General features: G+C 38.2%; 1 protein-coding gene across 2 annotated transcripts in view; it reads left to right on the top strand.

Annotated features, from left to right (window-relative positions):
- The window catches only part of LOC128693178 (xylosyl- and glucuronyltransferase LARGE1-like), a gene marked incomplete at its 5' end in the record, with an annotated part of 111,247 nt that overhangs the window by 73,824 nt on the left and 20,753 nt on the right, over nt 1–16,670 (top strand). For both annotated transcript variants that reach the window (XM_070089449.1, XM_070089450.1), the window contains 2 exon segments: nt 3,600–3,706; nt 13,538–13,610. In XM_070089449.1, coding sequence (XP_069945550.1) covers nt 3,600–3,706; nt 13,538–13,610 — 180 coding nt within the window.

A 16,670-nucleotide genomic window follows, 5' to 3' on the forward strand; every position in this document is an offset into this window, starting at 1 on the left:
ATTCCTCAATTGGTATACTCCTCTCAGGGTTAGCCTCAAACCCTTCAAAATCCCTTTTGTCTACACATTCTGGCCACAGTTTCTTCCAAGCAGAGTTCAAGGTCTTCTTAGTCACTCCCTCCCAAGCCTTACCTATAAGGTTTATACAATTGAGGATATTAAAGTTATCTCTCCAAAACTCTCTTAGAGTCAGTTGAGTTTCTGAGGTCACTACAAAGCACCTTTCAAACAGAGCTTTTGTGTACAGTTTTTTGAAGTTTGCAATAACCTGCTGGTCCATGGGCTGCAGGAGAGGAGTGGTATTAGGAGGCAAAAACTTCACCTTAATGAAGCTCATGTCCCCATAAAGTCGCTCTGCCACGTCTGTAGGATGACCAGGGGCATTGTCTAACACCAGGAGGCACTTAAGTTCTAATTTCTTTTCAGTTAGGTAATCTTTGACATTGGGGGCAAATGCATGGTGTAACCAGTTATAGAAAAAGTCCCTAGTGACCCATGCCTTACTGTTTGATCTCCACAGCACACACAAATTATCCTTGAGGACATTCTTTTGCCTGAACGCTCTGGGAGTTTCAGAGTGATACACTAATAAAGGCTTAACTTTGCAATCACCACTAGCATTGGCACACATCAACAAAGTAAGCCTGTCTTTCATAGGCTTATGTCCTGGGAGTGCCTTTTCCTCCTGAGTAATGTAGGTCCTGCTTGGCATTTTCTTCCAGAACAGGCCTGTTTCATCACAATTAAACACTTGTTCAGGTTTCAGTCCTTCAGTTTCTATGTACTCCTTGAATTCCTGCACATATTTTTCAGCCGCTTTGTGGTCCGAACTGGCAGCCTCACCATGCCGTATCACACTATGTATGCCACTACGCTTCTTAAATCTCTCAAACCAGCCTTTGCTGGCCTTAAATTCACTCACATCATCACTAGTTGCAGGCCTTTTTTTAATTAAATCCTCATGCAACTTCCTAGCCTTTTCGCTTATGATCGCTTGAGAGACACTATCTCCTGCTAGCTGTTTTTCATTTATCCACACCAATAAGAGTCTCTCAACATCTTCCATCACTTGCGATCTTTGTTTCGAAAACACAGTTAAACCTTTGACAAGAACAGCTTCCTTGATTGCCTTTCTGTTGCCCACAATAGTAGAGATGGTTGATTTGGGTTTCTTGTACAACCTGACCAGGTCGGTGATACGCACTCCACTTTCATACTTATCAATGATCTCTTTCTTCATTTCTATTGGAATTCTAACCCTTATTGCTGTAGGGTTGGAACTAGAAGCTTTCTTGGGGCCCATGGTCACTTATTTTCCAGAAACAGCACCGAAAACACTGTAATAATACGAAATATTCCGATTGTATGCTTGAATGTTACCGTGGAGGCTGGCTGGTAAACAATGCCACCGGCGGAACATATGAGGCTGGCTCAGGCCGCACATTGGACGCGTCTCGGACGAAGGGCGCTGAGCGGGTTTTTGGGCGGTATGCGGGGCAAAATTTTAGCGATCAAAGCGTCCGGTATGCGGATTGTCCGTTATGCAAGGCGTCCGGTATGCGGGGGTCCACTGTATTCTATTCTTAGTAGAGTAGTAATTGTGCATGTCTTCTTCAGTTTGTGTGTATTAAAATTAATATTTCATGTGGTAAAAAATTTTTTTTTCATACTTTGGGGTGTCAGGAACGGATTAATTTGATTTCCATTATTTCTTATGGGGAAAATTAATTCGGCTAACAATAATTTCAGCTTACGATGAGCTCTCAGGAACGGATTAATATCGTAAGGCGGGTGTCCACTGTACAGTGGTACCTCGGGATACGAACAGCTCAAAACTCGAACTATTATGTAAGTGTATTTTTGTAAATGCTTTTGTAAGTGTATTTTTGGGGGTCTGAAATGGATTAATCTAATTTACATTATTCCTTATGGGAACAAATTTGTTCAGTATCGGCATTCGAACAGCCTTCTGGAACGAATTAAGTTCGCATCCCGAGGTACCACTGTACATCGCATTATGAATTACCTGAAGAGGTAATAATATTTATAATTCATCTTTAACCCGTAAACGGTCCAAACGTATATATACGTTTTTACCGCTAGTGCCCCAAACGTATATATACGTTTTATGTGTTCTACATTTAACATTGCCACGATAAGCCTGAGTCGCCCAGACATGTGAGAATGGGTGTGAGCACTCACTGTGCACCATATTAAAATAATTGGGGATGCCTGGGTACCATATGCTCTTTTTTCTTATTAAAAAACATTTTTTTTTTCTCAAAAAAGTTGGGGCAGTACGGTAGTGAACGTTTATATACGTTTGGACCATTTACGGGTTAAGGCAAGTACAGTGGAACCTCAAATTTCAAACGTATCACTTATCGAACGTTTCAAAAATAGAACCCTTTTTGCAAACCAACTTTGTCGCTATTATTGAACGTGCCCCTATTTTCGGACTGCCGGGCACCGGACCTGTCCACCAGCCCACTCTGTCCGCATCCCCGCGCAAGCACCATGAGCCAGTCTGGCTTTGTTGATGCTTGAGTGAACACTAACCTGCGCTCTCATTCAAACATTTTATGATTATTTCATTGTGTTTAGTGATTGTAGGACTGTGGAATAAGCTACCATGGGCCCAAAGAAACTTGCTAGTGGTGCCCCTGTGGTAAAGAAAGTGAGAAACACCATGGATGTGAAGAAGGAAATAATTCAGAAGTATGAGTGGTGTGAGACTTGTTGAGCTTGCCAGGATGTACAGAGGACTGTGAGACAGAAACAGACGACTGTGAACAGTAATTTTGTGAGACAGAGCTCCAGTGACTCTCAAGCTGGCCCTAGTGGCATTAAAAGACAGAGAAGGGAAGTAACCCCAGAGAGGGCTTTGATACCTAAAGTTCTTATGGGGGGATTCCCCTTCCAAACACTACCCCAACTCCCTCTCTCCTCCTCCCTATCTTCCAGATGCCGTCACCAATCTTCAATAAAGGTAAGTAAAAATGTTATTTTATATTTATATACATAATTGAACACTATATTATTTGTTGTGTGTATGTAAAACTGTAATTAATCTATATAAAATGTATTTTTTTGTGAATATTTTTGGGTTTCTGGAACGGATTAATTGTATTTCCATTATTTCTTATGGGAAATATTGCTTCGATTTTCAGACTTTTCGAATTTAGAACTAGCTCCTGGGACGGATTAAGTTCGATATTTGAGGTTCCACTGTATATATAATTACTAAATCTACAATTCCTAACCAGTCTCTCACAAACAAATAGGAGCCCTGCACACATGCATAAAATGATTATATACAAGATATGAATGCATTTTGTAAAGAAAAACTGAAAAAAGTTATTGAAAATGATTTCTTTCAGTTTTTACATCTGCAGATCAGCATTCATAGGACACTGTGTTCTGAATTGCCTTGTTCCTAAGTGTGGATGTTCATAACTTTGGTGCTTGTAACTGCAGGTTCTACCGTACTATATGTTTTCTTTGCAAATACATGTGAATTTCAAACCTTCACTCGTCATCCAATCACACTTAATTTTCTCTTACTGCAGTACAATATTATAATTTTTTTCTCTTGACAGGCATGGGTCGTGCCCGCATTTGAAACACAGCGTTACCGCTTATCATTCCCACGCAGCAAGGCTGAGCTCCTTAACAGACTTGACATGGGAGAACTGTTTACTTTTAGGTTAGTGAAAAGTGGAGTTCTGAAGATATTAAGTTGGTAATATAATCTTACATTTGCAAAATATTTTTTAATTGTAAGTTTAAAAAATGGTATTACTGTACTAGATATGTATCAGCAATTCTATTATTCCATGTTTGAATTGTTTGAGTTTTTTAAGATGCTGTTAATTTTATCATCAGTTTCCTATTTTTCATTTTCATGGGGGTAGAACAGCCCACATTAGAGGTTACAGAATATAGTCTCACCCCCACCCGCTCACACTATCCTTTACATTCAATAGCACGATGCAGAACTAGCAAAATATGTGTCGGTATTACAAGCATTTCATAGAAAAGTAACAAAATTACTACATAAAAAATTACTACATACTTGTTCATTATCTCTTCTTGTGCTTTCTCCACACTTGCACTATACTTGCCCACCTGCCTCTATTGGCCTTCCTTTACTCTTCCTATCCTTAAACTCTCTTGTATAAATAATCATAATTACACTCACATTATTCAAACATATTGACACTACAATACCACTGTAGCAAACTCCTAAATCTCTCTAAGTTACAGACTTTTATATTCCACATCTTTTATTTTATTTTATTTTTATATTTATATAGCCGGACTTGAGTCCTGGAAATGGGAAGTACAATTTCCTGCACTCTAAAGGAGGGGTTTTGGGATATTAGCAGTTTGGAGGGATATGTTGTGTATCTTTATATGTATATGATTCTAAACTGTTGTGTTCTGAGCACCTCTGCAAAAACAGTGATTATGTGTGAGTGAGGTGAAAGTGCTGAATGATGATGAAAGTATTTTCTTTTTGGGGATTTTCTTTCTTTTTGGGTCACCCTGCCTCGGTGGGAGACGGCTGACTTGTTGAAAAAAAAAAAAATTTATTAACATTGCCATTCCTTATTGTTTATCCCAATGCTACTGCTCTATATTTTTTCATGTTTATGGCACTGACACAAGAATTTCACACCCATACATTAAATAAGCATGATTGAAGCTAAAGGGGTGGGTGAATTTCCCTGTAGGAAAAGTGGGATTAAGTGTCAGTTGTATCTGAAAAATGAGAGCCAAAGAAAGAGTATCAGATACTTGTGGAAAGAAAAAAGGACATATAAACATTTAAATTTAAGAATTATGTTCAGAATAAAATTAGAAAATGAAAAGTGGGTTATATTAATTGTTATATTGTTTCTGCATCTGGAGATGAGAAGAGTGTAGAAAAGGTAGTTTTCAGGAGGTGTTAAATGATGATTTAGGGAATTTTCAACTAAGTGAGATTATTAATATTAACAGAGTGCTAAACCTATCAGAATCAGAACCATGAGTTAGTTTGTGTTAAAACCATTGCTACCTTTAACAAAAATGACACACTGAAAATGGGACACAAGTATAACTATGCTCCCATAATTACAACTTAAGTATTCACAAATGCACATTTGCAACTAGTTTTTCTACAAAGGGACAAACTAATTTTCAAAAGCTCATTTAACATTTTATTATGACAGGGTGGATAGGGGGGCAATGTGGCAGATGTTGCAAGTGTATGGTGTAGGAGGTAGGTTACTGAAAGCAGTGAAGAATTTTTACGAGGATAGTGAGGCTCAAGTTAGAGTATGTAGAAAAGAGGGAGATTATTTCCCAGTAAAAGTAGGCCTTAGACAAGGATGTGTGATGTCACCATGGTTGTTTAATATATTTATAGATGGGGTTGTTAGAGAAGTAAATGCGAGGGTCTTGGCAAGAGGCGAGGAGTTAAAAGATAAAGAATCACACATAAAGTGGGAGTTGTCACAGTTGCTCTTTGCTGATGACACTGTGCTCTTGGGAGATTCTGAAGAGAAGTTGCAGAGATTGGTGGATGAATTTGGTAGGGTGTGCAAAAGAAGAAAATTAAAAGTGAATACAGGAAAGAGTAAGGTTATGAGGATAACAAAAAGATTAGGTGATGAAAGATTGAATATCAGATTGGAGGGAGAGGGTATGGAGGAGGTGAATGTATTCAGGTATTTGGGAGTGGACATGTCAGCGGATGGGTCTATGAAAGATGAGGTGAATCATAGCATTGATGAGGGGAAAAGGGTGAGCAGTGCACTTAGGAGTCTGTGGAGACAAAGAACTTTGTCCTTGGAGGCAAAGAGGGGAATGTATGAGAGTATAGTTTTACCAACGCTCTTATATGGGTGTGAAGCATGGGTGATGAATGTTGCAGTGAGGAGAAGGCTCTAGGCAATGTTTGAGGGCAATGTGTGGTGTGAATTTAATGCAGAGAATTCGTAGTTTGGAAGTTAGGAGGAGGTGCGGGATTGCCAAAACTGTTGTCCAGAGGGCTGAGGAAGGGTTGTTGAGGTGGTTCGGACATGTAGAGAGAATGGAGCGAAACAGAATGACTTTAAGAGTGTATCAGTCTGTAGTGGAAGGAAGGCGGGGTAGGGGTCGGCCTAGGAAAGGTTGGAAGGAGGGGGTAAAGGAGGTTTTGTGTGCGAGGGGCTTGGACTTCCAGCGGGCATGCGTGAACGTGTTTGATAGGAGTGAATGGAGACAAATGGTTTTTAATACTTGACGTGCTGTTGGAGTGTGAGCAAAGTAACATTTATGAAGGGATTCAGGGAAACTGGCAGGCCGGACTTGAGTCCTGGAGATGGGAAGTACAGTGCCTGCACCCTGAAGGAGGGGTGTTAATGTTGCAGTTTAAAAACTGTAGTGTAAAGCACCCTTCTGGCAAGACAGTGATGGAGTGAATGATGGTGAAAGTTTTTCTTTTTTGGGCCACCCTGCCTTGGTGGGAATTGGCCAGTGTGCTAATAAAAAAAATACCCTATAGAATACTTCTGAAGTCCACATGCACATTCAATTCATTAGTACTTCACATACCAGCTCTGAAGTTTTTTAGGAATATATACTGTGTGATTGACAGTAGGTCACCTGGTTTTATTAACCCTTTCACTGTCTCTCACATATTTACGTTATTTAAGCCAGTGTTGCTTATGTAGATCTACATTCTAAACACAGTGCCCTCAAATATGCTGTGAGTGATCAGTTTTGGCCCAGACATGAGAGAATAGGTCTGTTCAGTGAGTGTGCACAGTATAAAAAAAAATCCTGCCCCCACAAAGTGCATGATGGGAAAAGCAAACCTCTTGACATTGTTTGGCTGAAAATAGCAACTTTGAGGTGTTTTCCAGAACAATTTTCATGCTTTTATTGGCTGTTTCTTGATATCAGCTGATAGACTGGAAGACATACTAGTGAAACAGAGAGGATTTTGGTCAGTTTCAGACTGGAAGTACAGTAGCTTGAAATAGGGCCCACATTGGCAGAAATAATAAACTTTTGGTGATTTTTCTGTGGAAGGAGAGGGGCTCCAGTACCCCCTGGTCTATTTCATGGGTTTTTACTAGGTCTGCTTCAGTTGTTAGGATGGACTAAACTATGGTTATATTTTATTAATCTGAGAAATAGGGTAAAACTTGGACTGTGTGATGTTGGATTCAAAATTGAGGTCAGTGTTATATAGGAGAGGCTTGGGAACAAGGAAAGGTTACTCTGGCAACTGGAATAGTTGCAATATATATTTTGGACTTTTTTTAAATTGGAATTTGTTAAAGTTTGACCAAATTACCAACTTCCGTGCACTTTGTAGGGTAGTTCTGATCATTGAATAGACAGTTTCTTGCATTCAGTTGATAAAACAGAAGGAATACTATTGAAATAGCTAGGAATTGGGTTGAATTAAACACTAGAATGGACTTAAAATAGGACTCAGATTGGGCAGAAACTGTGATGTGTAACTTGCGCCCAGACTACCAAATTTGTGCCTATATAATTCTGTAAGTTTTCCATTAAATTTTCCATCATTACTTTTAGTTTCAGGGGTCATGACAGTGAAAGGGTTAATTACCTTTTTTTGGTACCAGTAAGTAAAGTTTTAGGCTTTGCAAATATATACTTTACACTATAGATGATGCTTAGAGCATAGTAATAAGGGGTGTTTTATTTTGAGCGTCTGATCATTGGTATTCCTAGAAGTCTCTGGATAGCACAGCATTTTTTTTTTCTAAAGTAAGGCTTATTCTTGGTAACATTATCTAGTGATGAATTGTCAATGACATCAAAATAGTATTGTATATCTAAGCATGTTTCCATTAAGTCAAAGAAAATTTTATTTTTAATCTATAAATCAAAGATAGATGCATCTATGATTTTTTTTTTTTTTTTTTTTTTTTTTTTTATAAACAAGTCGGTCGTCTCCCACCGAGGCAGGGTGACCCCAAAAAGAAAGAAAATCCCCAAAAAGAAAATACTTTCATCATCATTCAACACTTTCACCACACTCACACATTATCACTGCTTTTGCAGAGGTGCCCAGAATACAACAGTTTAGAAGCATATACGTATAAAGATACACAACATATCCCTCCAAACTGCCAATATCCCAAACCACTCCTTTAAAGTGCAGGCATTGTACTTTCCATTGCCAGGACTCAAGTCCGACTATAAGAAAATATAAATATATATATATATATATATATATATATATATATATATATATATATATATATATATATATATATATATATATATATATATACATATATATATATATATATATATATATATATATATATATATATATATATATATACATATATATATATATATATATATATATATATATACATACATATATACATGCAAAACAACCACTCTGAAAGAATAGAGAAATTCCAAGCGCTTTCGTGACTACTCACATTATCAAGGATAATGTTCCTTGATAATGTGAGTTTTTTCAACAAGTCGGCCGTCTCCCACCGAGGCAGGGTGACCCAAAAAAGAAAGAAAATCCCCAAAAAGAAAATACTTTCATCATCATTCAACACTTTCACCACACTCGCACATTATCACTGTTTTTGCAGAGGTGCTCAGAATACAACAGTCTAGAAGCATAAACATATAAAGATACACAACATATCCCTCCAAACTGCCAATATCCCAAACCCCTCCTTTAAAGTGCAGGCATTGTACTTCCCATTTCCAGGACTCAAGTCCGACTATATGAAAATAACCGGTTTCCCTGAATCCCTTCTCTAAATATTACCCTGCTCACACTCCAACAGATCGTCAGGTCCCAAGTACCATTCGTCTCCATTCACTCCTATCTAACACGCTCATGCACGCTTGCTGGAAGTCCAAGCCCCTTACCCACAAAACCTCCTTTACCCCCTCTCTCCAACCCTTTCGAGGACGACCCCTACCCCGCCTTCCTTCCCCTATAGATTTATATGCTTTCCATGTCATTCTACTTTGATCCATTCTCTCTAAATGACCAAACCACCTCAACAACCCCTCTTCTGCCCTCTGACTAATACTTTTATTAACTCCACACCTTCTCCTAATTTCCACACTCCGAATTTTCTGCATAATATTTACACCACACATTGCCCTTAAACAGGACATCTCCGCTGCCTCCAACCGTCTCCTCGCTGCTGCATTTACCACCCAAGCTTCACACCCATATAAGAGTGTTGGTACTACTATACTTTCATACATTCCCTTCTTTGCCTCCATAGATAACGTTTTTTGACTCCACATATACCTCAACGCACCACTCACCTTTTTTCCCTCATCAATTCTATGATTAACCTCATCCTTCATAAATCCATCCGCCGACACGTCAACTCCCAAGTATCTGAAAACATTCACTTCTTCCATACTCCTCCTCCCCAATTTGATATCCAATTTTTCTTTATCTAAATCATTTGACACCCTCATCACCTTACTCTTTTCTATGTTCACTTTCAACTTTCTACCTTTACACACATTCCCAAACTCATCCACTAACCTTTGCAATTTTTCTTTAGAATCTCCCATAAGCACAGTATCATCAGCAAAAAGTAACTGTGTCAATTCCCATTTTGAATTTGATTCCCCATAATTTAATCCCACCACTCTCCCAAACACCCTAGCATTTACTTCCTTTACAACCCCATCTATAAATATATTAAACAACCATGGTGACATTACACATCCCTGTCTAAGACCTACTTTTACCGGGAAGTAGTCTCCCTCTCTTCTACACACCCTAACCTGAGCCTCACTATCCTCATAAAAACTCTTTACAGCATTTAATAACTTACCACCTATTCCATATACTTGCAACATCTGCCACATTGCTCCTCTATCCACTCTATCATATGCCTTTTCTAAATCCATAAATGCAATAAAAACTTCCCTATCTTTAAATACTGTTCACATATATGCTTCAATGTAAACACCTGATCTACACATCCCCTACCCACTCTAAAACCTCCTTGCTCATCCGCAATCCTACATTCTGTCTTACCTCTAATTCTTTCAATTATAACCCTACCGTACACTTTTCCTGGTATACTCAGTAAGCTTATTCCTCTATAATTTTTACAGTCTCTTTTGTCCCCTTTCCCTTTATATAAAGGGACTATACATGCTCTCTGCCAATCCCTAGGTACCTTCCCCTCTTTCATACATTTATTAAACAAAAGTACCAACCACTCCAACACTATATCCCCCCCTGCTTTTAACATTTCTGTCATGATCCCATCAGTTCCAGCTGCTTTACCCCCTTTCATTTTACGTAATGCCTCACGTACCTCCCCCACACTTACATTCTGCTCTTCTTCACTCCTAAAAGATGGTATACCTCCCTGACCAGTGCATGAAATTACTGCCTCTGTTTCTTCCTTAACATTTAAAAGTTCCTCAAAATATTCTCGCCATCTACCCAATACCTCCATCTCCCCATCTACTAACTCCCCTACTCTGTTTTTAACTGACAAATCCATATTTTCCCTAGGCTTTCTTAACTTGTTTAACTCACTCCAAAATTTTTTCTTATTTTCATTAAAATTTCTTGACAGTGCCTCTCCCACTCTATCATCTGCTCTCCTTTTGCACTCTCTCACCACTCTCTTTACCTTTCTTTTGCTCTCCATATACTCTGCTCTTCTTATAACACTTCTGCTTTGTAAAAACCTCTCATAAGCTACCTTTTTCTCTTTTATCACACCCTTTACTTCATCATTCCACCAATCACTCCTCTTTCCTCCTGCCCCCACCCTCCTATAACCACAAACTTCTGCCCCACATTCTAATACTGCATTTTTAAAACTATTCCAACCCTCTTCAACCCCCCCACTACTCATCTTTGCACTAGCCCACCTTTCTGCCAATAGTCGCTTATATCTCACCCGAACTTCCTCCTCCCTTAGTTTATACACTTTCACCTCCCTCTTACTTGTTGTTGCCACCTTCCTCTTTTCCCATCTACCTCTTACTCTAACTGTAGCTACAACTAAATAATGATCCGATATATCAGTTGCCCCTCTATAAACATGTACATCCTGGAGCCTACCCATCAACCTTTTATCCACCAATACATAATCTAATAAACTACTTTCATTACGTGCTACATCATACCTTGTATATTTATTTATCCTCTTTTTCATAAAATATGTATTACTTATTACCAAATTTCTTTCTACACATAGCTCAATTAAAGGCTCCCCATTTACATTTACCCCTGGCACCCCAAATTTACCTACTACTCCTTCCATAACATTTTTACCCACTTTAGCATTGAAATCCCCAACCACCATTACTCTCACACTTGATTCAAAACTCCCCACGCATTCACTCAACATTTCCCAAAATCTCTCTCTCTCCTCTACACTTCTCTCTTCTCCAGGTGCATACACGCTTATTATAACCCACTTTTCACATCCAATCTTTATTTTACTCCACATAATCCTTGAATTAATACATTTATAGTCCCTCTTTTCCTGCCATAGCTTATCCTTCAACATTATTGCTACTCCTTCTTTAGCTCTAACTCTATTTGAAACCCCTGACCTAATCCCATTTATTCCTCTCCACTGAAACTCTCCCACCCCCTTCAGCTTTGTTTCACTTAAAGCCAGGACATCCAGCTTCTTCTCATTCATAACATCTATGATTTATAGATTTTAATTAACCCGTAAACAGTCCAAACGTGTATATATGTTCTCTCCCATAGTGCCCCAAATTTTTTGAGAAAAGAAATTGTTGTTTTTAATAGGAAAAAAGAGCATATGGTACCCAGGCATCCCCAGTTATTTTAATATGGTGCACAGTGAGTGTGCACACCCATTCTCTCATGTCTAGGTGACTCAGGCTTATCGTGGCAATGTTGAATGTATGACAAATAAAACGTATATATATTTTTAGACCGTTTACGGGTTAACACCCAAATTGTACCCTAATATTACATTCAAAACAACTACATCTCAGAACTAACTCACAATTTGGAGAGGAGACTTTAGACTATGTTTCAGTTCAACTTGGTTCGTTATCATGACTTTATCTATGGACCAAGATTAACTGAAATTTCTTCTAAGGTTTCCTTTCCAAATTATGTGTTACTCTTGAAATATTTTAACCATGTTATTGTGAATTTATTCAGTCACAGCTCATTTCATTCAAATAACTTTTACAGTATAACGTCTCACTTGAACTAACTCACAGTGGTGCCTAGAGGGTGAGTGGCATACAAATCATGCTAGGTCAGCTGTAACAGTGAATAACAGTCAGTGATTCACGCAGGAGCAGAGGATCAGTAACGGTCGGTGTATGAGTCATTACTACTGACACTAGTAACTAGTACTATTGAGATAGGTATCGTAACCCCATCTGGCCACCCCACCCACACATTAAATACTATTTAAAGCACCCTAGAGTGATAAAATGCATATACAGTACTCTCATTACTTACCTTAAAATATTTGTAGTCTTAATGTAGGGTGAGAGGCAAGTAAATGAGATTAAATGAATAAACGAGAGAGGGAGAGAGAATGAGTACACGTAAACCAGCCGGACACGTATGGTTTTAGTTCACTCCGCAAGCTGACTAGAAAAACATCCCATATTTGTGTTAATTTATTCTACTGTGGGTATATTTGTCATGTTTATATGTTATGTAGCGTGTTTATTATAGAATTTTGAAAAAAAAAATCATAGATGGATTAGGTAAAATGTCTATGTTAACGTTTTATACAACATTTAATGCGCCTCATTCTCGGACTTTTTTGGATTATCGTAGGTTCCTTACACATATGCTGCTATGTATAATAATCTGTGCAACTGTATTTGTGTATACCTGAAAAAACTTACTTATTCAAAGTGATTATTATTATTACAATCATAATAAAAAAGAAGTGCTAAACCCACAAGGGTTGTGAATAGCTATAGATAGATATTCTTCAGACACCTACTAACCGCTTTGTAAAGAAATCTCATATTTATGTCAGTTTTTATACTGTGAGTGTAATTATCATGTTTATATGTTATGTAGCATGTTTATTACATAACTTTGAAAAAATATCATAGATGGATTAATGGAAATGTCTATATTAATGCAATATATGACATTTAATGTGCTTAAGAGATCCTTATATGTTTTGATTAGAGACAAACTTAGTGATTTAATGTGTACCTGTATGCCAGTACAGTGTGTAAGTATATTTAGGTACAGGTATACATAAGTATAAGAGTATATATAAATATGCAATAACTTTAAAACACTTGAAATTATGGAAAATTTCCAGACATAATAGAGAGATGTGCTAATGGAGAATGTAAACAAACTGGGTGGGGCGTGCCATATTTGAAAGACTTCTTACTGTATAGCAAATTTTGGTCATAATTTGAAATCGCTGTAAGGTGGAACGCCGTAAAGCAGGGCCCTACTGTACTTCTATGTCAAATGTCTCTCTAATTTTTTTCTTTTTCTGAAGCAAACTTCTGTATGTATTTACAGGTATCATGTTTGGACAAAAGGTCATGCTCCAACTAATTTTGCCAAGTGGAGAACTGCTACCACTCCCTATAAGGTATAATATTGCTTTAGCTCATATTGTAACTAGTTTTTCTTAACTTTTACTTATTCATTCTCATTCTGTTATAATTAATATTTATAATATACATTACATACATAAATATTCATGTATGCATTCTTCTTTCAACAAACTAGCTGCAAATCACAGAAGCAGTGTGGCTTATTAGTAAAAAAAAAAAAAAAGGTGTGGTGGGTTAAACTGTAACACTAAAGAAAAACTTACATAGATGATTCCTTGAGTTCTTTTGCATACGTATTTATATTTTGTAACATTTCAGTGATTTTTTTTTTTAACACGTCGGTCGTCTCCCACCGAGGCAGGGTGACCCAAAAAGAAAATACTTTCATCATCATTCACCTCACTCACACATAATCACTGTCTTTGCAGAGGCGCTCAGATACGACAGTTCAGAAGTCCCTCCAAACTGCCAATATCCCAGACCCCTCCTTTAAAGTTCAGGCATTGTACTTCCCATTTCCAGGACTCAAGTCCGGCTAACCGGTTCCTCTGAATCCCTTCACAAAATAATACCCTGCTCACACTCAACAGCTCGTCAGGTCCCAAAAATCATTCATCTCCATTCACTCCTATCTAACACGCTCACACATGCTTGCTGGAAATCCAAGCCCCCTCACCCACAAAACCTCCTTTTCCCCCGCCCTCCAACCTTTTCGAAGACGACCCCTACCCTGCCTTCCTTCCCCTACAGATGTATATGCTCTCCAAGTCATTCTACTTTGATTCATTCTCTCTAAATGACCAAACCACCTCAACAACCCTTCTTCAGCCCTCTGACTAAAACTTTTAGTAACTCCACACCTTCTCCAAATTTCCACACTCTGAATTCTTTGCATTATATTTACACCACACATTGCCCTTAGACAGGACATCTCCACTGCCTCTAGTTGCCTCCTTTCTACAGCATTTGCAACCCAAGCTTCACACCCATATAAGAGTATTGGTACCACTGTACTTTTGTACATTCCCTTCTTTGCCTGCATGGGGAAGTGGAATAAGAATCTGTCCTCCATAAGCCATGCGTGTTGTAAAAATCAACTGAAAAGCCGGGAACAATGGGCTAGTAACCCCTTTTCTCCGTATAGCTTAGTAAAAAAAAAGATTTTAGTGATATGTGTGTATATTAATTCATGCAGTTTTTTGAAGTGAGAATAGCAGACAAATATTATTATGCAAGAATTAGAATAATAATGCTGTTCTTTTCTATAATAATTATGCATGATGTCTCAGATACAAATAATAGTTGACGTTAATTAATAGATATATATGAAGGGATATGAAGGTAAATGAAAATGGGGGGGGCCTTTAATTGAATTGTGTGTAGAAAGGGGTTTGGTAATAAGTAATACGTATTTTATAAAGAGAAGGATAAATAAGTATACAAGATATGATATAGCATGTAATAAAAGTAGTTTGTTAGATTATGTATTGGTGGATAAAAGGTTGATGGGTAGGCTTCAGGATGTGCATGTTTATAGAGGGGCAACATATATGTCGGATCATTATTTAGTTGTAGCTAAAATTAGAGTAAGAGGTAGATGGGACAAAAGGATAATGGCAGCAGCAAGTAAGAGAGATGAAAGTGTATAAACTATGGAAGGAGGAAGTTAGTGCGAGATACATGTATAAGCAACTTGGCAGAAAGGTGTGTTAGTGCGAGTATAGGTAGTGGGAGGTTGAAGAGGGGTGGGATAGTTTTAAAAATGCAGTGTTAGAATGTGGGGCAGAAGTTTGTGGCTATATCACGGTGGGTGCAAGAGGAAAGAGAAGTGATTGGTGGAATGATGAGGTAAAGGAGAAAAAGGTCGTTTGTGAAGTTTTTACAAAACAGAAGTGATATAAGAAGGGCGGAGTATATGGAGAGTAAAAGGAAGGTGAAGAGAGTGGTGAGAGAGTGCAAAAAGGAGAGCAAATGATAGAGTGCATGAGGCACTGTCGGTAAATTTTGCTGAGAAAAAGAAAAATTTTTGGAGATAAACAGGTTAAGAAAGCCTAAGGAACGAATGGATTTGTCTGCTAAAAACAGAGTAGGGGAGTTATTAGATGGAGTTGTAGGTATTGGGAAGATGGTGGGAATATTTTGAGGAACTTTTAAATGTTGATGAAGGGAGACAGTAATTTCATGCACTGGCCAAGGAGGTACATCTTTTAGGAGTGATGAAGAGCTGGATGTGAGTGTGGGGGAGGTGTGCTAGGCATTATGTAGAATGAAAGGGGGTAAAGCAGCTGGAACTGATGTGATCATGACAGAAATGTTAAAAGCAGGGGGGATATATAGTGTTGGAGTGGTTGGTATTTTTATTTAGTAAATGTATGAAAGAGAGAGGAAGATTGACAGAGAGCATGTATAGTTCCTTTATATAAAGGGAAGGGGGACAAAAGAGTGTAAAAATTATAGGGGAATAAGTTTACTAAGTTTCCATGGGGATGTGGAACTGAATTCTTCCTCCGTAAGCCATACGTGCCATAAGAGGTGACTAAAATGCCGGGAGCAAGGGGCTAGTAACCCCTTCTCCTGTATATGTTACTAAATATAAAAGGAGAAACTTTCATTTTTCCTTTTGGGCCACCCCACCTTGGTGGGATACGTTCGGTGTGTTGAAAGAAAGACGTTTACTAAGTATACCAGGTAAAGTGTATGGCAGAGTTATTATTGAAAGAATTAGAGGTAGGACAAAGAGCAGGATTGCAGATGAACAAGGAGGCTTTAGAATGGGTAGAGATGTGTAGATCAAGTGTTTACATTGAAGCATATATGTGAACAGTATTTAGATAAAGGTAGGGAAGTTTCTTTGTATTTATGGATTTAGAAAAGGCACATGATAGGAGAGCAATGTGGCAGATGTTGCAAGTGTTTTCTGTCCCAAGGAATACAGAGACTCCACGGGGCATTTGATGAACTGGAACGAGGCACAACTCGTTCTCACCGAACCAGACCTCAGCAGTAATCATAGTTTCTAAATGCTGTAAAGAGCTTTTATGAGGATAGTGAGGCTCAGGTTAGGGTGTGTAGGAGAGAGGGAGATTACTTCCTGG

The sequence above is a fragment of the Cherax quadricarinatus genome, chromosome 28, assembly GCF_038502225.1.
Source record: "Cherax quadricarinatus isolate ZL_2023a chromosome 28, ASM3850222v1, whole genome shotgun sequence".
In the NCBI taxonomy this organism is placed as follows: Eukaryota; Metazoa; Arthropoda; class Malacostraca; order Decapoda; family Parastacidae; genus Cherax; species Cherax quadricarinatus.